This window comes from Cucurbita pepo, chromosome LG08, assembly GCF_002806865.2.
Source record: "Cucurbita pepo subsp. pepo cultivar mu-cu-16 chromosome LG08, ASM280686v2, whole genome shotgun sequence".
NCBI lineage: Eukaryota > Viridiplantae > Streptophyta > Magnoliopsida > Cucurbitales > Cucurbitaceae > Cucurbita > Cucurbita pepo.
In genome coordinates this window covers 1188059-1215000 of record NC_036645.1, presented here as the reverse complement: position 1 = coordinate 1215000, position 26942 = coordinate 1188059, and the positions used below count along the sequence as shown (strand labels likewise).

Below are 26942 nucleotides of genomic sequence, written 5' to 3'. Positions count from 1 at the left end.
ACTGTTATTATTATTTGCATTTTTTAATTGAAGTAGGTTAAAAAGAAACTTTTTAAAATTTAATGATATATTTTAAAATAATATTAAAAGTTAAAAGGGTATTTTTGAAATTATTTTAACAATTTAAACATATTATTGAAATAATTTATTAAATACAATATACGAGTATTTTTATTAATTTAATATTTATGGATAAGGACAAAATGAAACTTAATATTCACAAAAATTGATAATATTATAAATAAAAATGATTAATTATTTAAGTTATCCAATCACAACTTAACACTTATACTCTTATAATCATTTCTAAAATGAAATTACGTGTAGAACTAAAAAGAGCTTCAAAAGCGTGTTTGTTGGGAGTGATGTTAATGCATCATTGATTTCACACGCAATCATTAATTTTAGAGTTTAAATTCAACATTAATTTGTTAATTTAAATTTAATTAATAAGGTTCACAACGTAATTTAACACTATTTTACTTTGAAGTAATAAATTAAAGTAATTATATTTAATAATATTCACATTAATTTTAATCATAAACTAGTTTAAGATCTTTAATTATGGTGCATTATTCGTAATTATTGGTGTTATTAAGGATTTATGAACAAAATAATTAGTTTGGTTATGATGTGAAATATGCGATTATTAGCTCTCTTATTTTGCATGCAACAATTTATTAAATATAATTGATAATAATTCATGGGCCATACTTTTTTATTTCTTTAATATATTAATTAAATTACGTCCAAAAAGAAAAGACGACATTCAAAGAATGTAAAAATATTAATTTGATTTAAATATATTTATTTATTTATTTGGCGAATTTGGGCTTGGGCTTAGTTCATTTTGGGCTCGAATTTTTTGTTGGGCTTTTTTTATTTCGAGCCCAATTTGATTGAGCTATAAATTTACTAGATCAAATGATTATTCGTAGTTGTTGGATGAAAGTCCCACATCGGCTAATTTAGGGAACGATCATGAGTTTATAATATAATCAAGGAATACTATCTCCATTGGTACGAGACCTTTTGGGGAAGCCCAAAGCAAATCCACGAGAGATTATGCTCAAAGTGGACAATATCATACCGTTGTGGAGAGTCGTGTTTGTGTAACATAGTATGAGAGTCATGCCCTAAACTTAGCTATCTCAATAGAATCCTCAAATGTCGAATAAAGGACTCTCCAAAAGAAAAAGGTCGAATGCATAGTAAAAAAATGACTAAGGCTCCAAAAGAAAAAAGGAGTCGAGCCTTGATTAAGGGGAGGTGTACTTTGTTCGAGGGGAGGTGTTGGATGAAAGTCCCACATCGGATAATTTAGGGAATGATCATGGGTTTATAATATAATCAAATAATACTATCTCCATTGATACGAGGCATTTTGGGGAAGCCCAAAGCAAAGCCACGAGAGATTATGCTCAAAGTGGACAATATCATACCATTGTGGAGAGTCGTGTTCGTCTAACAGTAGTTAAGAGGTTTTTTTTAGTGTACTGAGTATTATTACATTTTCCTCGAGAATTAGGTCACGCGTGCCTCCTTAAGAGGTTGACCATAAGGTTGCCCTTGACACGTTGGGCAAGGCGGAAGAATATGTACATTAGGTTAAAGTTAAATCATATCATACCAAATTATCCGTGCCTCCTCGAGAGGTAGATCATAGGATCAACATCGACTTCGCAGGCCAAGACCGACAAATTCTTATATTCTTCTTTGCTTCGTTGTCCGATCTTTTTATGTTGACCCAAATAATGTCCCATACAAAAATTCTTCTCGTAAGTTTGACCTCTCATTTCAATATTAACTCGAGTTTATTTGTTTTAAGTTATTTCTAGCCACCCCTCTAAATGATTATTACTTCAACTAATGACAAAATTAAATGCATTTAGTAAATAAAGTCAAATTAGGACGCTAAAGCTATAATGAAATAAAGAAAGATACAATTATAACCATAAATTCAGAAAAAAATTAAAAAGCTAACTATTTAATTTTTAAAATTTGTTTTTTATAAATTAAAGAATTTTCTTAATTTGTATCTTAAATAAAAATTTACTAAAAAAAATTAAAAACTTTGAGTAAAATACATAATTGTTTCCTTTTAATAATAACAATACTAATATTTCATTAAATTTCTAAAGAGAAAATAATATTTTATTTTAATCTTTAAACTAAAAAAATATTTTATTTTATAACCTATTTTGTTTATTATTATTATTATTATTTATTTTATAAAACAATATTTTATTAGTGAAAAAGATAAAGACAGCCTTTTTTTAGTTGCAGTTTGGAAAGTGCTTGAATTTGGATAAAGAAGACATATAAGCATTGACTCAAACGGATATGTACTCCAAGAATCACATTTTATCTTTAAATTCCAACAAAATTTAAATATTTTTATTTATTAGAAAAATTATGGGACATATTTTATTAAGGATTTTTATAAATCCAGGTGGAAATTTGAACCATTTAAATCCCAATTTTAAAAATGAATTGTTTTTTTTTTTAATTAAAAAAAAGGAAATTACGCACGTGCGAACCCTTTATAATACACCAACTGGCAATTGCGCCTAAAAGCGTTCATTCAGTTCAATCGAATTCTTCTTCTCTTTCTTCTTCCAAACTCTTACAAATCGCGACACCTTCCATAATTTCCTTTCATCATTTGCAAGAAGCTCACTGTGATGTCGATTCTAATGATCAGCAGGAGGAAGATTTTTCCGATGAGTGCTTGGGCCGCCGGTCGCCGGTTACTCTTTCCGGTGGCCTTCCTTGGTCCATCTGCTTCAATCTCTCAGTTGCCGTCGGAGCAGACGCCCAAATCGCTTTCAGAGACATATCGTACACTTGCATGCCCTAGTTTCTGTAGACCGGGGCTTCATTCGCCTGTTAATCGCTTCGAGGTGAGTTTGATGGTTGGTTTTTTATGCTCTGCTTGTTGTTTTCCTTCTGTTGTTAGCATTGGTTATTGTGATCTTAAAACTCAACCTCCGTTTTTCGATTTTTTTGGATGCTGAGATAGCAGCGGTGTCGATGACTATGTTTTGTTGTGTCTAATATTGTATCTGTCACAGCGAAGTCCTAAGATTAGAAATGAGGTATTTGATATGTAATTGCGGAATTGGTTCTTTTTGTAGGCGAGTATAAAAGGAGTTTCGAAGGTCTGTCGATTTTCAAGCCAGGCCTTGGACGGTCTTCCAGTTTTTAGGACGGTGGATGTGCCGTTGGCTCAAACTGGTGAAGGGATTGCTGAATGCGAGCTTCTTAAATGGTTTGTGAAGGAGGTGAAACGCTCAATACCTTTTTCCCTCTTTCATGAGGGTTCTTTTTATCTTCTTCTGTTTCTTTTATTTCTATTTCACGTTTTATGATACCCTTCATGAAAATGATTGAGACTTGGTTGATTTCTTCAAACGCTTATGTAATGCTCTAAAGCTCAATTCGTTGTACATTGATTGATTGGACGATTTCTTGTTAAACGTAGATGAACATTTATACTTAATCTCTTGGCAGGGGGAGGAAGTTGAAGAATTCCAACCAATTTGTGAAGTTCAGAGTGACAAAGCAACGATCGAAATAACTAGTCGATACAAAGGAAAAGTTAGTCGACTTCTATATGTTCCGGGTGATATTGTGAAGGTGAGGTTTCAATACTTAATTGTCATGAGTTAGAACTCATGGAAACTTTTCATTTTTTGTTGGTGGAGAGTAGAAAGAATCTTCACGTATTGAAATGAATGTCTATTTTCTGGATAATTATTAAGTTGCTGGCGTATCAAATGAACAGGTTGCTATACATTTTGTTTCCTTTACATTAAAATGTTTTAGCTTGTGGGCTTCTAGCTGATGTCTAATTGTTTTATGTTGTAATTTTTAACCTTGATACCGTTTCGGAAAGAACGTTGTCCATTCATGAAGAGGCACTTCATTGGTAATTAATAATAATATGGTATTCTAGAGATTAAATAGAAAAGATACTCTAATACCTATTGTCAAATTTTATCACAGGTTGGAGAAACTCTTTTGAAACTACTTGTTGATGAATTCGAGGATGGAACTCCGGTTTCAGGGTTAACTGAAGAGCATTTGGCTAAACCTGAATTAGTGGTTTCTCAACTGGACAAAAGTAAAGGAGTTGGAGTTCTGTCCACCCCAGCTGTTCGCAATCTTGCAAAACAATATGATATCGATATAAATGATGTCCGTGGAACTGGTACAGATGGAAGGATATTAAAAGATGATATTCTCCAGTATGCTGTCAAAAAAGGAATTATTGAAGAACAGCGTGTTTCTTCTGCTCCTAGTCCTAAAGAGCAATTAGTTGAATCAGAAACTTACCCGAATGCACAAGATGAAGTTCGGTGGAGCTACGAGGATAAGAAAGTTCAATTGAGGTACAAATTTAATAGCTTTTACTTGTAAGGAACTATGAAGTAGACCTATAGAATCATGCATTGTGGTGCTGTACGGCTAGAAAGTAACTCCTCTTGTTTTCATCACTATTAAGTAGGCCAATAGAATCAACCCACTTGGAAAACTAATATGCCTTGAAGTTTGATTTCAGCTGGCAAAATAGTTAATTTGTTTGCCATGTAGTGACTGTATACATTTGTTGGTGTGTGATTGATTGTTGCGTTCAACTGATACGTGGTTTGTTTCCAGAGGATATCAACGAGCCATGGTTAAATCTATGACCATTTCTGCAAAAGTCCCCCATTTTCATTATGTAGAGGAGATCAATTGTGATGGACTTGTGGAACTTAAAGCATGTTTCCAAGAAAATACGACCGAACCAGATGTCAAGCACACTTTTCTTCCATTATTGATCAAGTCGCTTTCTATGGCAATGAGCAAATATCCAATGGTCAATAGTTGCTTCAATGAAGATTCATTTGAGGTCACTCTCAAAGGTATGCAGTAGGGAGACATTGAATTGAAAACGTTAAAGAATATGATATCCCCCAGATTGTTGTGGTCAATGCCGTAGATCTCATCATTTTAAATTAGAATTCTTTCCTTGTTCGTACCTGAATTAAAGATTCATTTACTTTTGCTTGTTGTAGGCTCCCATAATATCGGAATTGCCATGGCTACTCCAAATGGTTTGGTTGTGCCGAATATCAAGAGTGTCCAATCTCTTTCTGTATTGGAGGTTTGTAAATCACCTCCTACGATCTTTTTTTTGCTTGGTGGTTCGAGCTTTTTTGTTTCTTAATCGAGTTCGTAAGGTAAGGTTGAACGCTGGTCTATTTAAATCTATGACATTGAAGTCGGTCGATACTCGTTATGATTTGATTTCAGTCCGCTGTTCCTTAGTCCATCATGTACATTTTCTTTTCCATGTCATAGATTGCTTAAACAAGCCATTCTTTGTCAATGTTTCACTCTGAACACTTCTCTTTCAAATGCATTTGCTTAGATCACAAAGGAGCTTTCTCGGTTACAACGACTGGCAATGGATAACAAGCTTAGTCCTGTCGATATATCGGGCGGGACAATAACCTTGAGCAATATTGGAGCCATTGGTGGAAAATTTGGTTCCCCTCTGCTCAACTTGCCTGAAGTGGCCATCATTGCAATGGGTCGAATCAAGAAGGTTCCACAGATTACTGAAGATGGGGACGTGTACCCCGCATCGATCATGACGGTGAGAAACCTTAACAATCTCTCGAACAAAACCCAGAAAAACAATATATTATTTTCTTACTTGGTAACTGATCCAAGCCTCTTTTCGCAGATCAACATTGGCGCAGACCATAGAGTATTGGATGGAGCAACAGTGAGCAAGTTCTGTAACGAGTGGAAACGGTTCATTGAAAATCCAGATCTTCTCGTCTTGCATATGAGATGATGATCATGGAAAGTTAATGTATTTTAATTAAATAAATTTGAAATAGAATCCAAATGATCTAATAATAATTATGGTGAAGTTCAACAGATATTTGACTGAAAAAATTGTAGGGCTTTACCCCAAAGGGAGCCCTTCCAGAAATTCTCGAAGGCCAGGGGCGAGCCCAGGCCTAAGAGGGGGTTTGGAAATAGTTTTCAACCAGCAATTGACGCGCCTCGGTTAGAACCTCACTAGCTGCGTCATTGCCCCAAGCGCAAAGATGAGGTAATCATTACTTCCTCTAGCTAATTATATGCGTTCTGTGTTTGTCCATTGTACCGTTTTTTCGATGTGGGACATTGTTTTAAGCTTTTCTTTCTTGGAAAATGGGCCTGGCCCATGAGCCTACATCTGGCGAGCTGTTGAGGCTAGAAAATTAGATAAAATATGATCCAAGCCACCTACTTAATTTTCCAAGTAAAATCGTTTGACCCATGATTCCAACAATTATGAGCAATTGAGGGAATATAAATCCCTTGAATTTGCATCCTGTGGAAGAACAATCTAAATCTGGTTTCTCTAGGGGAAGTGATTTGAAATAAAGGCAAAAATCCGATTCTCTAGAAGTAGTAGGCGATGGAAGGCAAAAATGACTCAAATTTTGATGAAAAAGAGCCAATAAAACCGTTTCGTATCACAGTCGATGTTGAGAATATGTTAAAATTTGATGTTTTTGACGTAAATTTTGAAGAAAAAGAGGCTATAGCACTTTATATACAGGTTTAAAATCGAACCTTAAAGATAGAGGAATTCAGACAACCTCGATCTAATGCCTGGCCACCCATCACATTATTCCATATGGATATTCTTACATAACCCTTCCATATTTGCATCATCCAAACACTTCCCTTCACACAATACATAGAAAGCCAATAACCCATCAATCAGCTTCAACAATAATGGATTTGAGATAGAACTGTGGAAGAGCAGGCTCTGCTGTAATCTACAGAGGACACTGAACAATAATAGCAACGAAAACACAAGAACAGAAACTCCAGACTCAATGCCACTTTATTCACTTGATCCTTAAATAGATGCCAACAACTTAGACTTGGTTTACTAAAGTTACATGGATAAGATAAGACATACTTCTACATTCAATAATTAGAAACTTTCATACTCATTATCCCAACGAAATGTTGGTACTCAATACTACAACAAGGCGTGTTGAATTGCTCTATAATATGCAAACACTCGACTAACCTGTACATTCGATTATTGTCATCCGGTAGCTTGTTCAATCAACCGGTTTGACCAATCGAGATCTTCGTCTCCTCTTGCCTTCCGGACTGCACTTAAGGCCCCCAACCTTTCCCAGTTTTGCAGGAAGTTTGTGATTCTGTTGTGACAAGTCCCTCGTCCTAGATCCGTTGAGAGTATTTCTACTCTTATCTGGGGATGTGGGTCTCTTTCTTGAGTTTTGATGTTGTGTTTTATCGACCCGTTTATGGGGTATAAGCTTAACATGGAATGGATTCACAGAAGTATAGCAAATCGATTCCCCATGAACACCACTCTTTTCCAGCTCCACATCTCCATTGTTCACCTGAAGATGATCAATCAACTCAAATTTTCATGAACCTAAGAAAGATTCATAGAAATTATAAGCTTTCTATGATGTTTGTTTAGAAGATCACCAATTGAAGTAGAGCGGAAAAGCTTCGTGCCACATTGTACTTCTCCTGCCCTTCAACAACATCAGAAAAAGACATGACACCTCCTCCTTTGTCAGCTTCACCAGATAATTCTTCAACAATCACTTTGCCATATTCATGAATATCAAATGGAGGGTGTTTGTCCTATCACATAAACAGAAGAACTGAGTATCGGCTATGCACACGACAAATTAGAACTGAGGTAGCAGAAGAAACATTAGATATCATTACTTGCTCTTCCATGTTGTGTTCAATGTTCTGCTTCCATGTAGACACTCGAGAGGCCATTTCTGTCTGCTTCTCAGTCTCAGAAAAGCGTGCAAGGAGAGCGTCCTAAAAAAACAAGGCAGGATTTGCATAAGTGGATGTGGACTTCCAAGTTTTGTACTCTTCACTGTTATAAATTCCAAGCATTTCTGCCAGTCTATCAACTAGAATAAAGTGCATAATATCTCATTTTTTTGAAGACATTTAAGTGCACGTGCATAGCTACTGTGAGATCCCACATCGATGAGAGAAGAGAACGAAGCATCCTTTATATGGGTGTGGAACCTCTCCTTAGCATACGCGTTTAAAAAACCTTGCTAGCAGTGGGCTTGGGTCGTTATAGCTACCTTATGATGAGGATTGTTGGGAGGGAGTCCCACGTTGGCTAATTAAGGGAATGATCGAGTTTATAAGTAAGAAATACATCTTCATTGGTATGCGACCTTTTGACGGAGTCGAAAGCAAAGCCATGAGATCTTATGCTCAAAATGGACAATATCATACCATTATAGAGAGTCGTTATTCCTAACCCCTTATAAATCTATTAGAACAAATTCTACCACAGATGAACAAACCCAAACTTACCCACGTGCCCAAGTGTTAAGAACTTGAACAAGTTACACTTGATGAGTAGATGAGTGTGTTCCACATGGGCTCCATAACCACACAAGATATTCCAGATCATCAAGAAAATGTAAACGAACAGATGCAAGTGAAAAAAAACGTGGAAAAATGCAGTGAGAAATTCACAGTCAGCACTTACAAGATGAGAGCGACAAAGATCTTCTAGAGTTGATCGACAATCTGGAATTTCAGGTTCATATGCTTCACCATTATCAAAATGAGAAGCATCATGCTGCATAAAAGCCATGAGTTAACAACAAAAAACAATTCAGGACAATAGTCACCGCACCACAAGAACATGTTCTAGACTTGACTCAACCTTTTCATTCCCAAAACACATGTCCTCATCCATATAGTGATTGTCGGGATCATCAGTCTCAGGGGAATTGGCATCTTCAAAACCAGTATCAATATTGGCATGTTCTACATCAGAAGGGGAATCACAACTTCTAAGACCTTCATAGATAAGTGAATTTCGCAGCTGGAGTCACAATAGCTAGTGTCACTTGTCTCTCATCAACCATAAGAAATACTTGATTAATAGCAACAAGCCGCAAAAAACTGTACCTTTTCATATAACAGAGCAGAATTGGATTCTTTATGTGTATCAAATCTATGGTTCTGTTCTTCCCAAATCTTTGCGAACTCTGGACTAATTGGGCCATGTAGTTTTGCTAGTGGAAACAAAGCAGCTACAGACTCATGCTTAACAGAATTGACATAATTTTTTTTGAAAGCTTTGACTGCCAGACAGTAAGAACAGACAAAAAACGTTGGTTCTAAGCATAGATTAATAGCAAATGAATGCAAGTAGAAATGGGTCAACAAGACAACAACCTTTCCTAAATGGTTTTACTTTTAAATCTCCTGGTTCATGTGGATTCAAAGGCTTCCAAGGATCATCATCATCATCATCATCATCAGAGTCATTTGAATCATCTGGTTCTGAATTTCCAATATCCATATCAAATTCATGATTTTCATCAGCAAAATTATCACAAAATGGAGGATCTGAAGGCGTTGATTGAACATTATTAGCACACTGAGTCTTTCCTATAGATGACTTCTGCATATGTCCTCCAGATCGTCTAGAGGACGGCGACTGATAACCCCGGCGGGTCGAGCTGCCCCGACATCCACCATTATGGCTTTGACCAAACTTATTACCACCATTCAGAAAATCTTGAACTGCTTCAGCATCACATGGATCTAAGAGAATAAAGTCTTGGAAAATATCACTAGCGGTGGCCAACTGAATGATTAAAACAAGTTATGATTAATTTTCAAATGCTATAAACAGTAAAGAAGTTAATTGCTTATAGCAACTAATTACCAGATATGAATCTAGTTCCCCATTGTCACCAGATGCATCCAAGCAGTCGCCTTCAAGAACAACTAAATTTGCTGGAGGCTTTACAGTTTGATGTAACCAAGCATCTTCTTTGGTGCTCTCCAAGCTATTCTTTTGGTCAACTGCAATGAGTATATTTGAATTATAACATGAAACATCATTTTATTTGAATGTTCCACTAGTTTTACAATGCCATGAATTGATAAGCTACCAGCCACATCCTCTGAAACCCAGTATAGGTCGTTTTCATCCTCGGCAATTTTATGAGAACCATCATGTTCAGCTTCGGTTGGTGTTCCTTCCAAATTATCCTGCTGCCTGTTTGAATTAAAAAGTAATGAAAATGACTAAAAGAAAGAAAATAACACAGCACAATCTCAAGCAATAACTTCTCCGCTTTGGCCTGGTACGTATCGCCGTCAGCCTCACAATTTTAAAACATGCATATTCGGGAGAGGTTTCCACACCCTTATAAAAAATGCTTCATTCTCCTCTCCAACCGATGTGAGATCTCACAATTCACCTCCCTTGGAGACCCAACGTCCTTGTTGGCACACCGCTCAATTGTATGCCTTGATATCATTTATAACAACATAAATCCCGAGTCCACCCTTAGTAGATATTGTCGGCTTTGACACGTTATGTATCGATGTCAGCCTCACGATTTTAAAATACTATGCTAGGGATTGATTCCCACACCCTTATAAAAAAATGATTTGTTCCTCTCTCCAACCCGGGATCTCACTCGCAATACTCAAACCATGAGAATTTATACAATTAGGTGCCAGATTTCTAATATCCACATATCGAGCACTAATTAAAAAGCTAAATTGAATACAACAATCAAACCTTTTTTCAGAAAGGAACTCCAAAACTCGCAAAACTAACGAGTAAAGGTATTCAACCTTACGACTATACACTTGAATCGAACCTTGAAGAAGCAAAGCAGCTACACCCTCCAGAAAAAATTCGAAAACAACACAGTCAGAAACATCCAATCTTTCACAATTCAAAACATCAATGACCTAAGACAGAAGAGGACGCTGACCTTCAGCAAAATTGACAGAAACGTGGTTCTCATCTTCGCCGGACTGAAACTCACCGGAGCAAATCTGCAACAGATAACTTTCGAGCTTCTCGGCGAGGTCCACTTCCCAATTCAACCGAAGGTCACGCTCCGGCTGCAGCAAGTGGAAAGCAGTCTCTCCACCACCGCCGGATTTACTAGTCATCTTGAGATCCAAAATTGAAACGCCGCTTTGCTATGTTGGTGCTGTAACTTCAAATGGAGTCCTAGGGATTGCAATTTGAAAGAAAAATCTGACAGCCTTTGGAAGAACACTTAAATTTACCTGAAGATAGCGCTCGAAATGAAGAGAAGACGAAAAAAGCTAATCAATTGCCCAGTACTGTTCTTAGTTTCCTGTTGCTCTGCCGATTTGGGACTGAACAAGATTCAAATTTGTTCCGTTGGTCGCTTTCCCGCTCGCTCGCAAACAAAGCCGATGGAAATGATGCGGTAAAGATTTCGGGCTTTTCGTGCGTTTGTTAACCTGCCACTCTCGGCCTTCCATAAACTTTTGGGCTTTTCCGAGTGTAATTGTTGGGCCGTAACTCTCGGCCTTCTATAAATTTTCGGCTTCGCAATGTTTGGGCCTTCCGCTTGGGCCGGTACTCTCGGCCTGCTATAAACTTTTGGGCTTTTCAGAGTGTAACTCTCGGCCTTCTATAAAGTTTTGGGCTTTTCCGAGTTCAAGTTGGGCCGGACTCTCAGGACTCTAGTCCTTCTACATACGTTTGGGCTTCGTAATTTCTGGGCCAGGACTCTGGGCCTTCTATAAAAGTTTGGGCCTTTCCGAGTACAAGTTGGGCCGGACTTTCGGAACTAGTCATTCTACAAACTTTTGGGCTTCGTAATATTTTGGGCCGGAACTATCGGCCTTCTATAAACTTTTGGGCTTTTTCGACTCAGTCCTCTAAAATTTTTGGGCTTACAACTTTAAATATTTTCAGTATTCAATATAAAAACGGTATTTTGATAAAACAAATGTGAGATTACTTTTTTAAAAAATTTCCAACAACTTTTAACTCTAATTTAATTATTATTTAAAAATTTTCAAATTTCTATATGAAAATTAATTAATTAAAAAATAATAGTTCAATAAATGGGTTAAAATTAATGATAAAAATTTATTGAAAAACAACTTCAAATAATGGTAAAATTAAAACAAATGAGTTGAGAATTATTGGGAGTGAGTCCGACATTGGTCAATTTAGTGAAAGATATTATCTAATGTTATCTAAAAGGATAAAAAAAACATTTGAAAAACCTCGTAAATTTGAGGGAAAAATCTTTATTCAAAATTCATATGCTCAATCTTTCTAAATATAAATGGAGAAACAACTCTCTTCCTCTCTTTATTTTTTAGATTAGGCCTTCATCATGCCTGAACTATATGGAACTCCGGTGGGCTTAATCCAGGGATTACCACGAATAAACAAAGCAGGAGTAAAATCAAGGGCATGCTTCGCTGTGATCTGTTTAATTCCCTTCCACTTGACTCGATCTTTCGTTGATGCACCAGGTCCCCTATTATTGAACTCCGAGTAAAATAGAGTATTGAGAGCAAAATTTCCCATCCATGGAAGCCACCCTTCAGGTTGGATCAAGTCATCAATTTGAGATTCCATGATGATCGTTCTTGAATATGCTTTCCATGGACGACCAAGATAGGCCTTGTTGATATGGCGGACAGGGAAGTATTCGGGGTCGGAAGAGATGACGCAGTTCTGGAGGATAATAGCAGTGGGCTCTTTCTTTTGGGTTCGGCCTTGGGCTGTGACAATGCATTTTTGATTTTCCAATGGCTTCCTCACGAAGATCTTACAATTTTGTAACACGACGGCGGCATTGCCAAAAATGAAGTCGATGGTGCCAGTGATGGTGCAGTCTCGATAGAACTGACGGTGGGCATGAGTGTAGAGAGTATCTTGATAGCCGTCCATTCGACAATTATAGAAGATTGACATGTCAGATTGAACTCGGAGTGCAACAGCTTGGTGCTTTATAGCTCCAGCTGAGTTCTCGAACCACAAGTCTTTTCCGATGAAGTTGGTTCCAATCACCGCTGTTAAGAATATGAAATCATGTTAAATTCGGTTGTTGAATTTGTATGAATATGATTATAAACTGAATTTGTATGAATATGATTATAGGAAACTTACAAACGGTAGCAGTTTTGAATGTGGATGTTCCATCAGCAAAGTTTTCTCTAGCAGTGATCTTGGTCTTAGTCGGGCCATCTCCGATCATCATGACATAGGTCATCTTTTTCTCGACCTTTACTTGCTCTTCATAAACTCCTTCCTTGATATAAATGACAAAGGTCTTATTGCTTTTCTTTGGGACATCTTGAAGGGCTTGAGTTATTGTCTTGTACTTTCCACTTCCGTCTTTAGCCACCACGACATCCGCCTTGACATTGGCTCCGGTGGTTTGGAGTAGCCCCCGTCTGTCGTTGACCCAAGATGGAAGTTCCTCCTCTTCCCTGGATTCCGCTGTTCGCAGTTCTCGTCCCAATGGTGGCAGTCCCAAGCTATCCCATAAGGAGCTCACAACGGATTTAACTTCACCCACCATCTCAATCGCATTGGCAGTCATTTCTTGTGACATCTTCAACAAGTGCTTCATCTTTTCACCAGTATCACCGGTAACATTCTCAAACCCATCTAAGCAAGTTACTTGATACGTCAATGCACCACTCAACCAAATCCTAAGATCCTCAATGTAATCATCCATTTTACTGAAATCAAAAGTCTCAGTGATTTTATCAAAGGATAATAGAAGATCGTCAATGGCGTAATCCATGAGTTCGCTGCAATCGTCAAGCGCCTTCTTGGCCATGGGGTCATTGGCAGTTTCTTTCAGGGTTGTGGAACTTTTAATGGCAGATTTGATCTGCTCAACTACGTAATGGAAGCTTGCCTTGATTAGCTCACGTGGGTCTTCTGAGTCCGTTTTGGACTTCGCCAAGGCTTCCTCGCAAGTATGGCGATAATCAGTGGGTTCACAAAGAGTCTTAATGGCGCTAGACCTCTCAGAGTGCTCTTCCGCGCCATTGACACCATTAACCATCGCAACTACAAACAGAGATAACAACCCAATCAGGGCAGCAGTCTTATTGATCTTGCATCCACCGCCATCATATGCCATGTTTCTCCGGTACAATCTTCAAGCTGTTTTTTCTTTTTTATTTATTTTTTAACTTGCTATTTGAAAATAGGAAGTTGCTGCTTGATTTGTTTTTGTTCAACAAATGGACTCTTTTTATATGCAAAGATTTTAACAGAACTCCTAAATAAAATTATTTATTAAAATTATGATTTTTCCTAAATTTAGATGAAAAATGATTATTTCTAAAATTAAGATGAAATTTAGTTAATTTTTGCGAATTTTGTGTTCAAAATCTTCCGTGGTTATGCTAAATAATTAAATTAATTTTTTTTCGGAGTAATTATTAGTTATTTTGTAGAAGTTAATTAACTCAGATGAAATTAATATAAAAATTGATTGAGTTGAAAATATGGCGATTTGTTTCTTTAGTTATGCTAAAAATTCTTATTTAATTTTTTTTAAATAATTCGTAGAATTGTATTCTACTACTAATTTAACATTAATTTTTATTGAAGTTGATTAAATAATAATATTAATTATTGGGCCAGGACTGTAGTCCTTCTATATATATTTGGGCTTCTTCGAGTGTAATATTTGGGCTTCTTTAGTGTATGTTTTGGGCCTTGACTCTCGGCCTTCTATAAAGCTTTGGGCTTCGTGGAGTTTAGTTGTTGGGCCAGTTTCCGGCCTTTTATAAATGTTTGGGCTTTTCCTAGTGTAATTTTTGGGCCGGGACTCTCGGCCTGCTATATACTTTTGGGCTTTCGAGTGTAATTGTTGGGCCGGCTCTTGTCCTTATATAAGCTTTTGGGCCGGAACTCAGTCCTTTTACGAACTTTTGGGATTCTTCTAGTGTAATTGTTGGGCCGGGGCTCGGCCTTCTATAAAAGTTTGGGCTTTTCCGAGTTCTAGTTGGGCCGGACTGTCCATTAAATAATTTTGGGCTTCCAACTTAAAATATTTTTAATAGTTTTTAAATTTCCCTTTTTCACCGTCTCGTTAACTGAAAGTGTGTCTGAATTTTGCACTATGGTTTTTGAAAAAAACAAAAAAAGTTCATATAAAACTCATAAATAGTTCAGATGGTTAAATAATAAAAACTTTTGTATAACCTTCTCAAATCGAGTAAATGTGCAATCCAATAGCGGTAGAGACAATGGCACAAAAAATAATATTGTTGATGTAAACTCTAAACCCTAAACCCTAAACCAAAAAATACCCTAAACCCTAAACCTTAAACCCTAAATCAAAAAATATCTAAACCCTAAACCCTAAATCCTAAACCCTAAACCAAAAAATATCTAAACCCTAAACCCTAAACCCTAAACCTAAAAATATTTAAACCCTAAATCCTAAATTCTAAACTCTAAACCAAAAAATACCTAAATCTTAAATCATAAACCCTAAACTCTAAACCCAAAAGTAATAGTTTCGATAAAATAGATATCCAGACTTATTTTTTTTTTATAATTGATGGAATTACTAATGCGGTGGGTAGAAAGTATTTAAAATAAATAGTTCCTGGAATTACTAATGCGGTGGGTAGAAAGTATTTAAAATAAATAGTTCCTTTCCATTCACTCGAATCTCTTCCATTTCATCGATTTTGTTCGGATCCTCAACCAATCAAGCTACTTTCCCTGTAGTAGATTGTGAGTGGGTATGTTGTCCTCCTCCTTATAGTCCTCCCAAAATCAATAACATTTCGTCGGAATAGATCCTGTCTTTTCACCTTAGTAGATCCTATGCATAGTGAGTACTCTAGCGCCAATCATGACTACTAATAAAATCAAACTAGAAACCAAAAATCAGACTTACCATTCCATTACTAGTCTAATTAGATAAATATAGAATTACAATAAAAAAAATGAAATAAATATAGATAAATATAGAGTGGATGGAAAAGATAGAAAATCAATAGAAAGAGTAAAAAAACTTATATTAGATACCGTTGTACATCTTTTTTATTACATGATGTACTTTTTGAAAAACATTGACACCCGTGTCAACAAGGTGCTCTACCAACTGAGCTTTAGCCTTTGTGCTTGTGATACATAACTCAAAACAAGAGAACAGTAGCAAATGTTTAGGGCTAAAAAAAATCCATCGATGGGGTAATGGGCTTAAAAAAAACACAAAGTCATATCAAGAAGAGAGATCAAATCAAAAAAACAAAAATGTGACAAACCTCTAATTGATCAATTAGAGGGAAAAATCTTTTTATTCAAAATTCATATGCTCAATCTTTTTAAATATAAATAGAGAAACAACTCTCTTCCTCTCTTTGTTTTAGATTAGGCCTTCATCATGCCTGAACTATATGGAACTCCGGTGGGCTTAATCCAGGGATTACCACGAATAAACAAAGCAGGAGTAAAATCAAGGGCATGCTTCGCTGTGATCTGTTTAATTCCCTTCCACTTGACTCGATCTTTCGTTGATGCACCAGGTCCCCTATTATTGAACTCCGAGTAAAATAGAGTATTGAGAGCAAAATTTCCCATCCATGGAAGCCACCCTTCAGGTTGGATCAAGTCATCAATTTGAGATTCCATGATGATCGTTCTTGAATATGCTTTCCATGGACGACCAAGATAGGCCTTGTTGATATGGCGGACAGGGAAGTATTCGGGGTCGGAAGAGATGACGCAGTTCTGGAGGATAATAGCAGTGGGCTCTTTCTTTTGGGTTCGGCCTTGGGCTGTGACAATGCATTTTTGATTTTCCAATGGCTTCCTCACGAAGATCTTACAATTTTGTAACACGACGGCGGCATTGCCAAAAATGAAGTCGATGGTGCCAGTGATGGTGCAGTCTCGATAGAACTGACGGTGGGCATGAGTGTAGAGAGTATCTTGATAGCCGTCCATTCGACAATTATAGAAGATTGACATGTCAGATTGAACTCGGAGTGCAACAGCTTGGTGCTTTATAGCCCCAGCTGAGTTCTCGAACCACAAATCTTTTCCGATGAAGTTGGTTCCAATTACGGCTGTTAAGAATATGAAATCATGTTAAATTCGCTTGTTAGAGTTTGTATGAATATGATTATAAACTGAATTTGTATGAATATGATTATAGGAAACTTACAAACGGTAGCAGTTTTGAATGTGGATGTTCCATCAGCAAAGTTTTCTCTAGCAGTGATCTTGGTCTTAGTCGGGCCATCTCCGATCATCATGACGTAGGTCGTCTTTTTGTCAACCATTACTTGCTCTTCATAAACTCCTTCCTTGATATAAATGACAAAGGTTTTATTGCTCTTCTTTGGGACATCTCGAAGGGCTTCCGTGATTGTCTTGTACTTTCCACTTCCGTCTTTAGCCACCACCGCATCCGCCTTGACATTGGCTCCGGTGGCTTGGAGTAGCCCCCGTCTGTCGTTGACCCAAGATGGCACTTGCTCCTCTTCCTTGGAGTGCTTTGTTCGCAGTTCTCGTCCCAATGGTGGCAGCCCCAAGCCTTCCCATAAGGAGCTCACAACGGATTTAACTTCACCCACCATCTCAAGCGCATTGGCAGTCATTTCTTGTGACAACTTCAACAAGTGCTTCATCTTTTCACCAGTATCACCAGTAACATTCTCAAACCCATCCAAACAAGTTACCTGATACGTCAATGCACCACTCAACCAAATCCTAAGATCTTCAATATAATCATCCATTTTACTGAAATCAAAAGTCTCAGTGATCTTATCAAACGATAATAAAAGATCGTCAATTGCATAATCCATGAGTTCGCTGCAATCGTCAAGCGCCTTCTTGGCCTTGGGGTCACTCGCAGTTTCTTTCAAGGTTTTGGAATTTTTAATGGCGGATTTGATCTGCTCAACTACATAATGAAATCCTGCCTTGATTAGCTCACGTGGGTCTTGTGAGTCCGTTTTGGACTTCACCAAGGCTTCCTCGCAAGTATGGCGATAATCAGTGGGTTCACAAAGAGTCTTAATGGCGCTAGACCTCTCAGAGTGCTCTTCCGCGCCATTGACACCATTAACCATGACAACTACAAACAGAGATAACAACCCAACCAAGGCAACAACCTTATTGGTCTTGCATCCACCGCCATCATATGCCATGTTTCTTTGCTAAAATTTTCAAGCTGTTTTTTTCTTATTTTTTTCTTTTATTTTTGTTTCGTTGGGTAAATGAAAATGGGAAGCAGCTGACTTGATTTCTTATGTTCAACAAATGGTCTCTTTTTATATGCAAAATTTTTAACAGAATTCCGAAATTAATGTTAATATAGTTAGAGTTGGGACATTCTGGACCAGTAATTTTTACAGTAAAACTATAATTTTTTTTTACCTAAATTTAGCTATTATTTCTAAAATTAAGATGAAATTTAGTTAATTTTTGCGAATTTTACGTTCAAAATCTTAGTATTGTGGTAAACAATTAAATTAAGTTTTCTCTCTTCTGTGTAATTATTAGTTATTTGGTAGAAGTTAATTAACTCATATGAAATTAATATAAAAATTAATTGAGTTGTAACATTGGTGATTTATTCTTTAATTAATTATTATGCTTCAAATGTTCAATATTAAAATAATTCATAGAATCCGATTCTATTATTAATTTGACGTTAATTTTTATTTAAATTAACTAATAACAATAATTTTTATGAGATGGAATATGACTCTATTTTCATAATTTATAGAAAAAAATATTAATAAAGATTTTTGTTTCTAAAGAAATCAACAATAATCTAATAATTGTGACTAATTTTTAAAATTTATTAAAATTAATTTTAAAATTTCTTAAATTTAAAATTACAGCCACAATTCTAAAATTAATATTTTTATAAATTAATTGTATTTAGACATTTCCTTGTGATTTTTAGTTTATTTTGTCTCTTCATTTTATTTAGACATTTCGTTAATATGAGAAAATGAAAAATCATCCATTCTAATTATAAAATAAATTAGACTTTTTTACCATAGAGTTAAAAATCAAATATGTCAATTTAAACATACAAAAGTTTCATAAATTTCAGTAATTAATTTCTAAAAATCATTGGTTACTAATAAATTAGGATAACTCATAAAAAAAAAAAAANATGTCAGGGTTAATATATATATATTTTTTAATGTACTAAAAAATGTGATAAAACATGATTTTAAAAAAGAAAAAAAATAAAAATAAAAATAGAAGTCTAATCTAATAAATGTATATAATAAAAAATTAATATAGAATTATATCTAAAATTACTTTTTATTCAACATTCTAACTATTTTTTATTTAAAAAACTTAAAACAATATAGCAACTTCTAAGCAAATATTATATCTAAAAAAAATCGAATATTTAATTAAAAGAGCGAGTATTTAATTAAAAAAAAGATTATAATATAATTAAAATATTGAAGATAATCTACGAAACTAAAATATATTAATTCTTTAAAATTAAATTATTAATTCGTTAAATCTAAAACTAAAATATATTAATCAAAGTTAAAAAATATTTTAAAAATAAAATATAAAATTAAGAGTATTAATTTAATGTATGTATATATTATTATTATTATTATAATCACTCATATGTAAAAAGAATAGTCGACCACCTCATGGATTATTAAAAATAATATTTTAATGAATTTTTTTTATATAATTTCAAGAATATCTTACAAAAATGAAGCAATATTACTTGAAGTATCTCATTCTAACAACACAAAAATGAATACATTCTTATTAAATATATATTTAAACCTTATTTTATTTTCAATTTAATACCTATTATTTAAACTTCTCTAAGTAGATTTATACCGCCATCATGCCGGAAGTGTACGGTACTCCAGTGTGCTTGATCCAAGGATTACCACGAATAAACAATCCAGGAGTGAAATCAAGGGCGTGCTTTGCTGTGATTTGTTTAACTCCTCTCCACTTGACTCGGTTTTGGGTTGCTGCACCGGGTCCTCTATTTTCGAACTCGGAGTAAAATAGAGTATTGAGAGCAAAATCGTCCATCCATGGAAGCCATCCTTCGGGCTGGATCAAGTCATCGATTTGGGATTGCATGATAATGGTTCTTGAATATTGCTTCCATGGGCGGCCAAGGTAGGCCTTGTTGATATGGCGAACGGGGAAGTAGTCAGGGTCGGAAGAGATGACGCAGTTTTGGAGGACTATACCGGTAGGCTCTTTCTTCTCAGTTCGACCTTGGGCGGTGACAATGCATTTCTGATTGTCCATTGGTTTCCTCACGAAGATCTTACAATTTTGGAACACGACAGCAGCATTGCCAAAGATGAAGTCGATGGTACCAGTGATGGTGCAGTCTCGATAGAACTGACGGTGGGCATGAGTGTAGAGAGTATCTTGATAGCCGTCCATTCGACAGTTATAGAAGATTGACATGTCAGATTGAACTCGGAGTGCAACAGCTTGGTGCTTTATAGCTCCAGCTGAGTTCTCGAACCACAAGTCTTTTCCGATGAAGTTGGTTCCAATCACCGCTGTTAAGAATATGAAATCATGTTAAATTCGGTTGTTGAATTGGTATGAATATGATTATAAACTGAATTTGTATGAATATGATTATAGGAAACTTACAAACGGTAGCAGTTTTGAATGTGGATGTTCCATCAGCAAAGTTTTCTCTAGCAGTGATCTTGGTCTTAGTCGGGCCATCTCCGATCATCATGACATAGGTCATTTTTTTGTCGACCATTACTTGCTCTTCGTAAACTCCTTCCTTGATATAAATGATAAAGGTTATATTGCTCTTCTTTGGGACCTCTTGAAGGGCTTCGGTTATTGTCTTATACTTTCCACTTCCATCTTTAGCCACTACCACATCCGCTTTGATGTTGGCCCCAGTAGATTGGAGTAGCCCCCGTCTATCATTGACCCAAGATGGCTCTTCCTCTTCTTTAAGCACTCGCCCTAGCCCTATCGATGGCAGCCCCAACCCTTCCCAGAGAGAGGTGACAATGGAGGTAAGCTCACCCACCATCCCAATCCCATTAGCGGTCATTTCCTTCGATATCTTCAACAAATTCTGCATCTTTTCACCAGTATCACCGGTAACATTCTCAAACCCGTCCAAACAAGTATCTTGATACGTCAATGCACCACTCAACCAAATCTTAAGATTCTCAGTATAATCATTCATTTTATTGTAATCAAAATTAGCGGTAATTTTATCATACGATAATAAAAGATCATCAATTGCATAATCCATGAGCTCGTTGCAATCATCAAGTGCCTTCTTCACCATAGGGTCAGAGGCAGCTTCTTTCATAGTGGTGGAATTTCCAATAACCGATTTGAGATGCTCAATGGCAGCATGGAATCCTACCTTCATTAACTCACGTGGGTCTTCCGAGTCGGTACGCGAATTCACCAAGGCTTGTTCGCAAGTTTCACGGTAATCAGTGGGTCCACACAAAGTCTTAATCTCTTTCTGAGAGGTAGACTCCTCTTCCGAGCCACTCACACCATTAACCATGGCAACTAGGACCAGAGATAACAAGCCAACCAGAGCAGCCTCCTTGTTGTTGCATGCCATGTTTGTTCGCCACAAATTTTCAAGCTCTTTTGTTTTGTTCTTGTAGGACCGCTGCCCTGTTTTTATATGTGAAAATGTTTGAACCATTCTCGACCAGTAATCCGCTTTTTAATTTTTATTTAAATAAATGTTGACCTTTTCTTATATAAATTTAGCTGGGTATTTATTCTTTTAAAAAATTAAGATTAAGGATTTAATTAATTAATTAATTTAGGAGAATTTTGTGTTCAAAATCATAGGTGATTATGCTAATTAATTAAATTAAGTTTATTAATTTTTAGTAGAAATTAATTAACTCAGATGAAATTAATATAAAAATTAATTGAGATGAAAAATTGGTGATTTATTTCTTTAATTAAGCTAACAATACGCCTTGCTTCAAATATTCAATTTTTAAATAATTCATAATATCAGACTCTTTTATTAATTGGAATTTAATCTTAATTAAAATTGGTTAAATAGGAATATTTTTATAATTTATAGAAAAATATTAATAAAAGAGAAATACATTAAAAATATAAAGACTAAAATAAAATTAAAATTGGTATTACATAAGTTAAATCTTCAAATATATTTTAAAAAAGTTTCAAATTAATATTTTTATAAATTAATTAGTGATTTGTAGTTATTACCGTGGTAAAGTAGTTAAAAAAATTATCATATAATTCTATCTGGATAAGTTAAAAAAAAAAAAAAAAAAAAAAAAAANAAAAAAAAAAAAAATCATACTAATAATTTATGTTAATGTTTTCATCTACATTGTTAGGTTGGAAGATAATCTATTGGACAATTATAAATGCCAAATTATATTTTTAAATAGAAAATATAAATTAATTTTATAGAAATTCAAGTTATAATTAATACTGATATTTTTTTTTCTTTTATTATTAATTAACAAATAGAGAATTAGGTGTTGGTCTGAATTAGGTCTAAAATTAGACACGGTCTAACATTCTAAATTTTTTTAATTCAAAATTTTCAAAATTTTCTATTGAATTTTGTGTTCAAATCTCGTTAAATTATGTTTAAATAATTAAATTATATTTTTATTTATTCGAGTAGTTATTAGTATGATATTTTTCTTTATTCGAGTAATTATTAGTATGATTTGTTCTTTAATTAAACTAAAATTTAATTAAACTAAAAATAACTAATAATTCGAGGACGAATTAAAACAAGAATGTTGAGAACCCTAAAATTTAATTAAACTAAAAATAACTAATAATTCGAGGACGAATTAAAATAAGAATGTTGAGAACCCTCGTAAATGAGAGAAAAAAATCTTTTTATTCAAAATTCGTATGCTCAATCTTTCTAAATATAAATGGAATCTTTTTATTCAAAATTCGTATGCTCAATCTTTCTAAATATAAATGGAGACACAACTCTGTTCTTCTCTTTGTTTTAGATTAGGCCTTCATCATGCCTGAACTATATGGAACTCCGGTGGGCTTAATCCAGGGATTACCACGAATAAACAAAGCAGGAGTAAAATCAAGGGCATGCTTCGCTGTGATCTGTTTAATTCCCTTCCACTTGACTCGATCTTTCGTTGATGCACCAGGTCCCCTATTATTGAACTCCGAGTAAAATAGAGTATTGAGAGCAAAATTTCCCATCCATGGAAGCCACCCTTCAGGTTGGATCAAGTCATCAATTTGAGATTCCATGATGATCGTTCTTGAATATGCTTTCCATGGACGACCAAGATAGGCCTTGTTGATATGGCGGACAGGGAAGTATTCGGGGTCGGAAGAGATGACGCAGTTCTGGAGGATAATAGCAGTGGGCTCTTTCTTTTGGGTTCGGCCTTGGGCTGTGACAATGCATTTTTGATTTTCCAATGGCTTCCTCACGAAGATCTTACAATTTTGTAACACGACGGCGGCATTGCCAAAAATGAAGTCGATGGTGCCAGTGATGGTGCAGTCTCGATAGAACTGACGGTGGGCATGAGTGTAGAGAGTATCTTGATAGCCGTCCATTCGACAATTATAGAAGATTGACATGTCAGATTGAACTCGGAGTGCAACAGCTTGGTGCTTTATAGCCCCAGCTGAGTTCTCGAACCACAAGTCTTTTCCGATGAAGTTGGTTCCAATCACCGCTGTTAAGAATATGAAATCATGTTAAATTCGCTTGTTAGAGTTTGTATGAATATGATTATAAACTGAATTTGTATGAATATGATTATAGGAAACTTACAAACGGTAGCAGTTTTGAATGTGGATGTTCCATCAGCAAAGTTTTCTCTAGCAGTGATCTTGGTCTTAGTCGGGCCATCTCCGATCATCATGACATAGGTCGTCTTTTTGTCGACCATTACTTGCTCTTCATAAACTCCTTCCTTGATATAAATGACAAAGGTTTTATTGCTCTTCTTTGGGACATCTCGAAGGGCTTCCGTGATTGTCTTGTACTTTCCACTTCCGTCTTTAGCCACCACCGCATCCGCCTTGACATTGGCTCCGGTGGCTTGGAGTAGCCCCCGTCTGTCGTTGACCCAAGATGGCACTTCCTCCTCTTCCTTGGATTGCTTTGTTCGCAGTTCTCGTCCCAATGGTGGCAGCCCCAAGCCTTCCCATAAGGAGCTCACAACGGATTTAACTTCACCCACCATCTCAAGCGCATTGGCAGTCATTTCTTGTGACAACTTCAACAAGTGCTTCATCTTTTCACCAGTATCACCAGTAACATTCTCAAACCCATCCAAACAAGTTACCTGATACGTCAATGCACCACTCAACCAAATCCTAAGATCTTCAATATAATCATCCATTTTACTAAAATCAAAAGTCTCAGTGATCTTATCAAACGATAATAAAAGATCGTCAATTGCATAATCCATGAGTTCGCTGCAATCGTCAAGCGCCTTCTTGGCCATGGGGTCACTCGCAGTTTCTTTCAGGGTTTTGGAATTTTTAATGGCGGATTTGATCTGCTCAACTACATAATGAAATCCTGCCTTGATTAGCTCACGTGGGTCTTGTGAGTCCGTTTTGGACTTCACCAAGGCTTCCTCGCAAGTATGGCGATAATCAGTGGGTTCACAAAGAGTCTTAATGGCGCTAGACCTCTCAGAGTGATCTTCTGCACCATTGACACCATTAACCATCGCAACTACTAACAATGATAACAACCCAATCAGGGCAGGAACCTTATTGATCTTGCATCCACCACCATCATATGCCATGTTTCTTCGCTACAAATTATCAAGCTGTTTTCTCTTTTATTTATTTATTTTTGTTTTGTTGTGTAAATAAAAATGAGAAGTTGCTAACTTGATTTCTTTGTTCAAGAAATGCACTCTTTTTATATGCAAAGATTTTAACAGAATTTCGAAATTAACGTTAATATTGTTGGAGTTGGAGAATTTGGACCAGTAATTTTTGCTTTTTTTTTTTATTAAATAAAATTATAATTTTTTTGTACCTAAATTTAGCAATTATTTCTAAAATTAAGATGAAATTTAATTAATTTATTGCGAATTTTGTGTTCAAAATCTTCCGTGGTTATTCTAAATAATTAAATTAAGTTTTTTTTTTCTGAGTAATTATTAGTTATTTAATAGAAGTTAATTAACTCAGATGAAATTAATATAAAAATTGATTTGATTTAAAAAATTGGTGATATGTTTCTTTAATTAAACTAAAAATACACCTTATATTTATTATGCTTCAAATGTTAAATATTTAAATAATTCATAAAATCAGACTCTATTATTAATTTGAAGTTAATGTTTATTAAAATGAGTTATTGGTATTACAATAAATTAAATCTTAAAAAATATTATCCCTAAGATCTTCAAAATTGGTAGTTATTTTCTCTTTATTTATTTAAAGTCAACACAATATATAATCCCTCAAAATTTTGGTGCAAAAGTAGTTAAATAAGATTATCGTATAATTCTTTCTAGATAAATAAACAAAAATAAAGAATTAAATTATAAAATATTTCAAACTACAAATATTAAATTATTATACAATAAAATTAATAAATTAAATTCTTAATACTCAAAACTCTTAATATGGTTATGTGAGGGATAGATGACGTATTGTTCTTTTAGATTTAATCCAAACCAGCATCTTAGTCTCTATCCCGTCGTTTTAGCACAGTTTTAAAATATTAACAAATAGTTAAGAATAATATTGTAATTTTTAATCAAAAAAATTATAGAATATCTTCTCTAATTTATAATAACTAATAATTATTCAGAAAAAATGAATTAATTTAATGAATTAAAAATTTAGATAAGAAAAAGTTGCTATTGGTTGAGAATGCATCAACTCTTAACTATATTAACATTAATTTAGGAATTCGGTTAAAAAATTTAGCGTATAAAAACAGTTCATTTGTTGAACGGAAGGAATCAAGGCAGCAACTTCCCATCTTCTATTAGCCAATAAAAAAAAAAAAAAAAAAAAAAAAAAAAAANGTAGCGAAGAAACATGGCGTATGACAGCGGTGGATGCAAGAACAATAAGGTTGCCCTGGTTGGGTTGTTGTCCCTGTTTTTGGTTGCCTTGGTTAATGGTGTAAGTGGCGCAGGAGAGGACACTGGCTCCTCTAATGCTGACATTAAGACTCTATGTGAGCCCACTACTTACCGTGAAACTTGTGAAGAAGCCTTGGTGAAGTCCAATGTTGACTCAAAGGACCCACGTGAGTTAATCAAGGCAGGATTCCATTTTGCCATTGAGCAACTCAAAGTGGCACTGCAAAATTCCCCCACTGTGAGAGCAGCCGCTGCCGACCCCATGGCGCAAAAAGCAGTTGATGCTTGCGACGAGCTAATGGATTATGCAATTGATGATCTTTTAGTTACGTTTGATAAAATGGCTAATAGTTTTAGTTTACACCAAATAAATAATTATCTTGGGAATATTAGAATTTGGTTGAGCGGTGCATTGACATATCAAGAAACTTGTTTGGATGGTTTCGAGAATGTTCCTGGCGATACTGGTGAAAAGATGAAGAATTTATTGAAGACGTCAAAAGAAATGACCGCTAATGGGCTTGTGATGGTAGGTGAGATTACATCCCTTGTGAGCTCTTTGTGGCAGGCTCTCGGACTTTCAAAGGGGCGACAACTTCGAACAGATGAATCCAGTGAAGAATTTCAAGACGACGAGCCATCTTGGGTCCATGAGAGGCGAGGGCTGCTCGAAGCCACTGGAGCTAACATCAAGGCGGATGTGGTGGTGGCTAAAGACGGAAGTGGAAAGTACACGACAATAACCGAAGCCCTTCAAGAGGTCCCAAAGAAGAGCAATACAACCTTTGTGATTTACGTGAAGGAAGGAGTTTATGAAGAGCAAGTGATGGTGGACAAAACAATGACCTATGTCATGATGATTGGAGACGGCCCGACTAAAACCAAGATCACAGCTAGCAAGAATGTCATTGATGGAACACCCACATTCAAAAGTGCTACCTTTGGTAAGTTACCATCTAGTTTATATTCATATTCAT

The 26942-nt window shown here is 35.4% G+C and overlaps 7 protein-coding genes and 1 non-coding gene across 8 annotated transcripts in view; 2 read left to right on the top strand and 6 right to left on the bottom strand.

Annotated features, from left to right (window-relative positions):
* The first annotated feature begins 2588 nt into the window (after positions 1-2588).
* Positions 2589-5939, top strand: LOC111801017 (lipoamide acyltransferase component of branched-chain alpha-keto acid dehydrogenase complex, mitochondrial). The gene is made up of 8 exons (XM_023684971.1): positions 2589-2903; positions 3138-3284; positions 3514-3639; positions 4009-4394; positions 4663-4910; positions 5064-5152; positions 5420-5647; positions 5738-5939. The coding sequence occupies exons 1-8, from the start codon at positions 2685-2687 to the stop codon at positions 5849-5851; spliced, it is 1557 nt and encodes a 518-aa protein (XP_023540739.1). The 5' UTR covers positions 2589-2684; the 3' UTR covers positions 5852-5939.
* Positions 5940-5961: 22 nt separating this feature from the next.
* On the bottom strand, positions 5962-6112 carry LOC111801244. Its single transcript, XR_002816118.1, has one exon. It is a non-coding gene; the product is annotated as a U4 spliceosomal RNA (small nuclear RNA).
* A 761-nt stretch (positions 6113-6873) lies between these two features.
* Positions 6874-11268, bottom strand: LOC111799846 (condensin-2 complex subunit H2-like). The gene is made up of 11 exons (XM_023683326.1): positions 10836-11268; positions 10637-10736; positions 9999-10105; positions 9770-9909; positions 9274-9688; positions 9004-9179; positions 8756-8917; positions 8576-8668; positions 7777-7878; positions 7528-7689; positions 6874-7436 (listed from the first exon to the last, which is right to left on the bottom strand). Exons 1-11 carry the CDS (start codon positions 11017-11019, stop codon positions 7128-7130), a joined length of 1950 nt encoding a protein of 649 aa, XP_023539094.1. The 5' UTR covers positions 11020-11268; the 3' UTR covers positions 6874-7127.
* A 910-nt stretch (positions 11269-12178) lies between these two features.
* On the bottom strand, positions 12179-14000 carry LOC111800041 (pectinesterase-like). The gene is made up of 2 exons (XM_023683617.1): positions 13013-14000; positions 12179-12915 (listed from the first exon to the last, which is right to left on the bottom strand). The coding sequence occupies exons 1-2, from the start codon at positions 13998-14000 to the stop codon at positions 12218-12220; spliced, it is 1686 nt and encodes a 561-aa protein (XP_023539385.1). The 3' UTR covers positions 12179-12217.
* A 2128-nt stretch (positions 14001-16128) lies between these two features.
* Positions 16129-18039, bottom strand: LOC111800040 (pectinesterase-like). The gene is made up of 2 exons (XM_023683616.1): positions 17052-18039; positions 16129-16953 (listed from the first exon to the last, which is right to left on the bottom strand). The coding sequence occupies exons 1-2, from the start codon at positions 18037-18039 to the stop codon at positions 16256-16258; spliced, it is 1686 nt and encodes a 561-aa protein (XP_023539384.1). The 3' UTR covers positions 16129-16255.
* Positions 18040-19654: 1615 nt separating this feature from the next.
* LOC111800039 (pectinesterase-like) lies at positions 19655-21470 on the bottom strand. The gene is made up of 2 exons (XM_023683615.1): positions 20513-21470; positions 19655-20415 (listed from the first exon to the last, which is right to left on the bottom strand). Exons 1-2 carry the CDS (start codon positions 21468-21470, stop codon positions 19718-19720), a joined length of 1656 nt encoding a protein of 551 aa, XP_023539383.1. The 3' UTR covers positions 19655-19717.
* Positions 21471-22836: 1366 nt separating this feature from the next.
* On the bottom strand, positions 22837-24663 carry LOC111800969 (pectinesterase-like). Its single transcript, XM_023684907.1, has 2 exons — positions 23676-24663; positions 22837-23577 (listed from the first exon to the last, which is right to left on the bottom strand). Exons 1-2 carry the CDS (start codon positions 24661-24663, stop codon positions 22880-22882), a joined length of 1686 nt encoding a protein of 561 aa, XP_023540675.1. The 3' UTR covers positions 22837-22879.
* A 1255-nt stretch (positions 24664-25918) lies between these two features.
* LOC111800962 (pectinesterase-like) overlaps positions 25919-26942 on the top strand; it is a 1836-nt gene continuing 812 nt past the window's right edge. Inside the window, exon 1 of the mRNA XM_023684898.1 lies at positions 25919-26909. Coding sequence (XP_023540666.1) covers positions 25919-26909 — 991 coding nt within the window. The remainder of the gene's footprint in view (positions 26910-26942) is intronic.